A 7,639-nucleotide genomic window follows, 5' to 3' on the forward strand; every position below is an offset into this window, starting at 1 on the left:
CCTAATCACAAGACCATTATTCCTCCTAAAAAGGAGCAACAGTGTCTGAAAAGGCAATTCTACATAAAGTTACCCAGATGTGTATACAAATCACTATTAGACATATGTAACTACACTTTATCTATGAAATCATAAAGATGCAATTGCATAATTTGGATGTAACTTAGCGACTATGTCTGAAATTTTGATTCCTTTTGAAAACTTTGTGGTTATTTATTCAGACAGAAGACAAGTGTAAACTGAAATATTTTGCCTTGTGCAGAAGGGCTTTACATCTATGTAAATCTGAATCTTGGTATGTATATAAGTAAACAAATACAAATGTCAGTTTGCAGTTTTCAGAGACAGGATGTAGTCCTATAGTCCTTCTGCAAACAGATTCCCAATGATTTCAATGAGCATTACCCTATGTGAAATAACTTCAGTACTAACTTCCTTCATGGTTAGAACTAGACATCAAAACACAGGTTATTTACCTTGCTTTCTGATCCACTGTTTTCTCCTCCAGTAGTCATAAATTCAAGAATTTCAGGCAGGTGACTTAATAGTGCATCTAATACCTATGTAAAGAATGTTGGATCAATCATGTTTGTAAATTCATTTGGCCTGATTCTTTTCTTGCATGAGTTTGACATTGGTACGTCCCTACTGACTTCAGTGGTGTTTTACACCCACACAAATAAAATAATCAGGTCCCATTATTTGTCCTGATAATGTTACTAAGCTCATATCCAAACTATAGTCAGATCTTTTAAGCCAAAGTATTTATATACAATATAAAATATTAAAATGTAACTATATTTCTAGGGACTTCTGCACTTTCCAAACAGGCAGTAAGGACTTTATCAGATATGAAAAAACATATATATTTTGGACAATTTTTGCCAGACAAAATTTAAAACTTTTTTTAAATCGAGTTTTAGCAAAACTTCACTTCATAGAGTAAAATCTAACACACTGGAAATACCGAATAACATGCCCTTAGAAGTTTCTGATGTTTAAAACTAGACTAGAAATAACAATATTAAAACATACTATAGGGACAAATCCTGAATTGATGCCTGATATTAGATCCTCAATTTCTGAGTAACCAACTTGAGACATCCTAAAGAAGCCTAATTTTCAGAAGTGCTGAGGATGTGATCTCTGATATTTAAGCTCTTTTAAGATGTTCAAGTGTTTCACCCCAAATCCATGTTCATTTTTCAATATCTTGGTCAATCGTAGAATCCTAGAACTGGAAGTGACCTCGAGAGGTCCTGGAGTCCAGTCCCCTACCTTCATGGCAGGACCAAGCACCATCTAGATCAGGCCTGCACAACTCGGAAAGCAATGAGGGCCTTATTACTCCAAAGAAAACAGCTGTGGGCCGCAAGTAGGGTTGCCAGATGCTCTCCCCAAAAAATACCGAACACGCAGGCTAAACATTTTTGTCGAGGGGGGAAAGAGGGGAGAACCACGTGTGTCTGGCATACAAAAAAAACCCGCACCACCTGGCTTCAGCATGCAACCACAGGAGGCGCCACCAGGCTTCCATCCAATGCCCAGCCAGAAATTCAGAAAATACTGGACATTACACGTGTCCAATATTTTCTGAATTTTTTTTTACCGGGCAGAGAGTGCAAATACCGGACTGTCCAGTAAAAAAGCGGACACCTGGCAACCCTCACCGCAAGGGTAGGTTGGGGTGGGGGGGGGTAATACTTTATTAAGAATTTTTCAATTAAATCAAACAACTAATTTTTTAAATTATTTTAATTTGTGTTTATTTTAATTATTTAATTACTTTAATTGTTATTTATGAATACAGAGTGCCAATCCTCTCCCCTTCCCTGTGGCCTTTCTGCCACGGGAAGCGTGAGAGGATCAAGGGGCAGCGTTGGGAAAAGGGGGCGCCTCCTCCCCACTCCCTCCACCTCAGCTCCAGGTGGAAGGGAGCGGCCAAGGAGAACAATTTTTCCCTCCTCTTTGTAAGACCTTTTTAGATACTTGAAAACAGCTATCATGGACCTATACAAAACAAATTAGGCCAAATAATGGAATAATTCCACTCAAGTCAAAAGGAGTAGTCACATTCTAAATGAGAGAGTTGAGATTCCTTCAGTATTTTACTGGATCAGGACTGAACTGCTATTTTCTAACTTAATCATTTGTCCATGCCAATGGAAAGCCAAAAATTCCACAACACGTTTGAAAGAAGGTTATGTATTTTAAACATGGTGAAACTGAGGCATGTGAAATTTAAGTAACTTGCCCGAAGTCACACAGAAAGTCTGTGCTAGAGCATGGACAAAAGTCTTGGTCTCTTTCCTATAAGCTCTGTCCCTTAATCATAATACTATTATAACCCTCCTTCAGTCAGAGTAAGAAAAAATAACCAACAAAATGTAAAATCTGCACTCAAGCTTGGGAGAGCTCAGGGCTGTTGGGAACAGAGGCAAGAGTGGAACCCAGAGGAGATCAGGTGGGTAGGCTGGAATCAGCACCTCTAGTACAAAGCATTGAACCCCTCACTCGCAGCCTGAAACAAGCTGCCCCACTCTAGTGAAATTCCCATTTCATTCTGCAGGGAGAACACACACTCCCACTCCTAACCTTAACACTGTATCTAACCTCTACTCTGCATGCAGAACATCCATCCTGATACCCCATCTTTACCCATCTCCCCATACAGAGTACCCACGTGGTCTTCCACTGAAATGCCAACTTTCTCCTGCTCCTTTTCTCCATTCTCCATGCTCAGTATGTTTAAATTTCTGTGTGTACCTCCGTTGCCCCATTCAAAGAGAACTTCGACATCTCCGATCAGTTTTACCATGTTCAACCAAATATTTATTTTTACACTTAAAACCACACAAACTCCCTCACACTTAGGGTATGTCTACACTACAGTGCCATTTGGAATTATCTTAATTCGAAATAGTTAATTCGAATTAAGCTAATTCGAAATAACGCATCTATACACAAAAGCTATTTCGAAATAGCATTTTGCTATTTCAAAATAGCATGTCCACACTGAGTGGACCCTGAACCGAAGTTAAGGCTGGCCGGAACCAGTGCTGGCTGGGCATCAGTTTAGGACTTAGTATGTGGGGCTGCTGCCTGAGGCTAACTGAGCTCCGTGCTTAAAGAGACCCTATGCCCACCCTGGGCAGACAGTTTTCAGGGTTGCTTGCTTGTCTACCTCGATGAGGGACAGTAAAGCAGTCCTGTCTTGGAGTGCCCTGAGTGCCCGAACTCGGGACACCACAGCACTCGGCCACATGGAGCCAGAGCTGCCCCTGGGCACGCCGGTGCGTCTCGTGGAGTCGATACCATCAGCCCAGCTGCAGGCTGCCATCCGGGGTGGCCTATTGGGGGGCTGTCAGGATCCAGGAGGCCCTGAGGGAGAGCGTCCACCCCGAGAAGCCCTCAGAGCCTCCCCGGTCCTCCCCACGGGGGGCTCATGACCCATTCCTCCCTCATGTCCTTCCATTTACCCCTCCCTAGCCCCACTTCCTGAAGTCAAATAAAAGGGGGGCTAGGGAGGGGTAAATGGAAGGACATGAGGGAGGAATGGGTCATGGATTTATTGAACAAAACTGGGGGGTGGGGGGGGATGAACCTCTGGGGAGACTGGGAAAAGAAGGTGGGAGAGGGGAAGAGAGAGGGTGGGAGAGGGGAGGGAGGAAACCTGGGAGGAGGGAGCTGGAAGGGGGAAGCAAGGGGAAGAAGGGGATGGGGAAGCTCAGGGTTGTGGGTCTCGCCGGACCAACTTGACTTTCATGCTAACCTGCTAATGGGTTCGCATGTTGCCTTTGGTGGCCAGGCTGGCAGCTATCCCACCATAGATGGCCGCGTTCCCCCGTCTAGTGCAGAGATCATGGACACTGGGGGCAGCCCACCCAAACATGAATAAGGTCCATAATCTCCACCCTGGACCAGGAAGACGCCTGCCTTCTCCGGCCCGTCAGGCTCCTGGGAGCTGGCAGACTACTCCTGGGGAGCGGTGGAGGGCTGGCTGCTGGTGGCTTGCTGGCTCATGTTTTGGGGCCACTGGGTCAGGGGCCTCGGTGGCCACTGCTGGCTCTGGGCTGGCAGGCTTGGAGCTGGCACAGGCACTGTGGCCAGGGTCTACCCCTTTAATGGCTCCGGGGCTGGGGGAGAGGAGAGTAAGTTTTCCTGGTTGTGCCCAGAGTGGCCACCAGGGCTCCCTGGGAAGCCCCCTATTTCAAAATAAGTGTTTACATAGCACTTAATTCGAAATAGCTATTTTGGTAATGAGGTTTACCAAATTCGAAATAAGTGCTTCACTATTTCGAAATAGCGGTTTGCCTGTATAGACGCTATTAAAGTTAATTTGAAATAATTGCTGTTATTTCGAACTAACTTTGTAGTGTAGACATACCCTTATACACACATCCCTGATTTAATATGACAAAAACAAAGGAGGGTTGTTGAACTGGAACTTCCCCCTATTTTCTCCCCCTTTTATTTTTCTACTGTTCTCACTTTCAAAGGCACCAAGAGAAATCCGCATCTAAAATGATTCCCTCAGTCTTTATAGAATAAGTGAATCCAAAGTAAAACATAATCATTTCGAACATTAGTTATATTGGTTTACTGTATTGGTGTTATGCATTACATAAACTACATTAATGCAACCAACAATAAAGAAGAGTAAGTAATACATTACCTCCAATGAATCATCCTGAAGTAGTGTTACCAGTTCTTTATGTATTACATAGACATCAGAATCTAAAAGCTTAGCAACCTAAAAAATGACAGTAAGACAAACAAACAAAGCACACTTTAGTTTCAAGGAAATATAAAAGTTAAATCATCTGCATTTACTTTTCAGTAAGGTTTGATTAGTAACATGAAAGTAGGGATGTGGAACAAATCTATAATACCCACAAACTGCGCTTTTAAATTGTTGAGGTTATGTACAGTGGCAGATTTAGAGTTAGTGGGGTCCTGTGCTGAGTTTCATTGTTGGGTCCTGCTAAGAAAAAGAACATTCACTCTTCCTGTCCCTCCCACTTCTCATTCTTTTTTCTTCTTCATCTTCCTCCTATATTATAAGTAATAAGAAGTAAATGAAAATAAAGTGAGGTACTTTGATTGTTTTTATAGTCTAACATTTTTTTCACAGACCACTTGAAAATTGCTGAGGGTCTTGGTGGACCACTTCATGATGTTTCCAAATATTGTTTGTACCATTGCCTACTACTGTAAAGGGCTTTGGATAAGAGTGCTTTATAAAAAAAAAAAACATAATAACCTTTCCTAAGTCCACCTGAATGGAGTTCTTGGAACACAGTTTGAGAACTTCTGGGTCTAGATGAAAATCTGTATTTGCAGTAAGCCAACATGAAAAATGTGTAAAAATAAATGTATAGATGATGCATAAATGGAAAAATAAAAGTTAAGTTCCTCTGAAGAAACATATTCAATTTGAAAAAAAAAAATCCGCTAGCTTTCTTTCTACACTTTTTCTTTACAAAATCATCAATTAAATCATCATAAGTGATATTTTGTAAAGAGGTACTTTCAATTGTCAATATTGCTGAACTTGTCAAATGTTCCTCCCTGCTCCCCCCCCTCCCCGCCCCTCTGCACAGAGATGCACCTGCGCCAGAGCAGTAACCCTCTGCACATGGGGCGGGGCGAGGGGGTTTGCTGGACCCAGTGTTGGACTGCCTGGCCCTGGGGGCCCCCTGTCGTTGGGGGGAGGGCGTGCCAGGGCATGGTATGTTTAATTGTAAATCCACCCCTGATTATGCACTTTCCTGTTGTTAGCATATTACACTGCTTTTATAAATAGCATATAAAATGAACACCAGAGTTGCTGCAAAATTATTAAACATGCTACAGTACTGAGACTAGGTTAACAAAAGCTTCCTTTTCTAATTTTTATATTCCAAAACTATTTTTAAATGTGACCTGCAAATTTTTTTTAAACACCTCTGTTACTGGAGCATGCAGCAGGATAAGAGAATTAGGCAGCTGAATTGAAGAAATAAAACTTGGTTTTGGGTCAGTTATGGGCCTTAAGACTCCCTAATCTTTGCTACTTGAGGTTCTCATTTCATAAAAGCTGCTGGCAATTTGCTTAGAAGTCACAAGTCACATTTAAAGTTCAGCAATAAGCCTGATGTAAGTGTTAAAACAATCAATAATGATGTATGGCAACAAATAAGAGAAAAGTTTTCAGAAATCTGACTTCTCAGCCATGTGGGGCAAATCATAGCTTTCTTCGGAGGTAATACTTGATATTCATTAATCGTTTTCTTTGTTTCACTTAGATCATGCTAACAATCTGTTCCATTCCAGTTAAGAGGTAGGATATAATTTGTTTTAGGAAATGGCTCATAGTATATTAAATAAAAAAAAGTCCAACTAGAAGAAAGCACCAGAAATTACTTGATATTTGTGTGACATCTGGTTGACTGATGAGATGATAACAACACATGGACACACCCTAACTGTGAACAACACTTGAAGTATAATTTCACTGGTCCTTTTTACAAGGCTAAGATAATTTTCTTTTATTTATTCAAATATCAATTTAAGTGTGTCTACCTCTGACACCTTAAGTACAGGATTTTGCAGAATGATATGTTAGTTGTACAATTTCCACTACTTCTACAGCAAAGGTTAGAGCAGGGAACTAGGTTTAAGACATGTTGCTTTTATTTGTGACTTTTCTGCAAATGCACTGTAACACCTTCTAGAAGCTGTTTAATCTCTCAGACTCATTTTCCTCTGACTATAAACTGGAGATAAGAGTAGCAAGCCCTGTGTTGTTCTGAAGCTTACAGTAGAAATCCTTGGATGAAAATCATCATCTGAGGGCTATGGGTGATTATTAATTTCAGGGAAAGGATGTGTATTCTATTTGTACAATTTATTTCATTTTAAAATTATTAATACCCACACAGTCATGCCATCTGATATATTTAATAAAACATTATAGTGCAGCCTATCCAAAACCAAGCAGTTAATTATAGTATACGTACTTGTTACATTTCTATCACTTTCTAACTCCCCTAATACAGGCAGTCCCTGGGTTACATGGACTTACATCGGATCCCTACTTACAAACGGGGTGAGGGAACCCCGCACTAGCTGCTTTCCCCCAGCAGACCAGGGAGATGCGAAGCTAGCGCCCCCCCCCCCAGCAGACCAGGGAGATGCAGAGCGTCTTTTCTCAGCAGACACCTCATCTTGAGAATAAAGGACTGAGGGAAGTGAGGTGTGGGAGAATAAAACTGAGCTCTGGAGAAATGTTTGGCTAGAGTTTCTCCTACAATATGTACCAGTTCTGACTTAAATACAAATTCAACTTAAGAACAAACCTACAGTCCCTATCTTGTACGTAACCCGGGGACTGCCTGTATTAAAATTCATTCAATGTTACTTAGGCCTCGTCCTTATACTATCTTCCACACATTGCCAACTAAGCACAAATCCTACAGCCCTAGACAAAGATTGCAGAATTAGATCAAATGCAGCACATTGTCTTCTTGCTTTCTCTCCTCTGTGTCTTCCTCACATTTCCTCCTTCTCTCTTTTTTAAAACCTACTCTCTCACCCCACTGACTTAGGATGTATGTGTGTATGTGGGAGAATTCTTTCCCTTAATCTCAGTCATATC

The 7,639-nt window shown here is 41.5% G+C and overlaps 1 protein-coding gene across 4 annotated transcripts in view; it reads right to left on the reverse strand.

The window, feature by feature from the left end:
- PPP4R4 (protein phosphatase 4 regulatory subunit 4) overlaps positions 1-7,639 on the reverse strand; it is a 144,877-nt gene that overhangs the window by 36,520 nt on the left and 100,718 nt on the right. For all 4 annotated transcript variants that reach the window (XM_006133679.5, XM_075926658.2, XM_075926657.2 and 1 more), the window contains 2 exons: positions 4,676-4,753; positions 477-560 (listed from right to left, as the gene is read on the reverse strand). In XM_006133679.5, the coding sequence (XP_006133741.2) occupies positions 477-560; positions 4,676-4,753 (162 nt within the window). The remainder of the gene's footprint in view (positions 1-476; positions 561-4,675; positions 4,754-7,639) is intronic.

The sequence above is a fragment of the Pelodiscus sinensis genome, chromosome 5 (genome assembly GCF_052426305.1).
Source record: "Pelodiscus sinensis isolate ZL-2025 chromosome 5, ASM5242630v1, whole genome shotgun sequence".
Taxonomy (NCBI): domain Eukaryota; kingdom Metazoa; phylum Chordata; order Testudines; family Trionychidae; genus Pelodiscus; species Pelodiscus sinensis.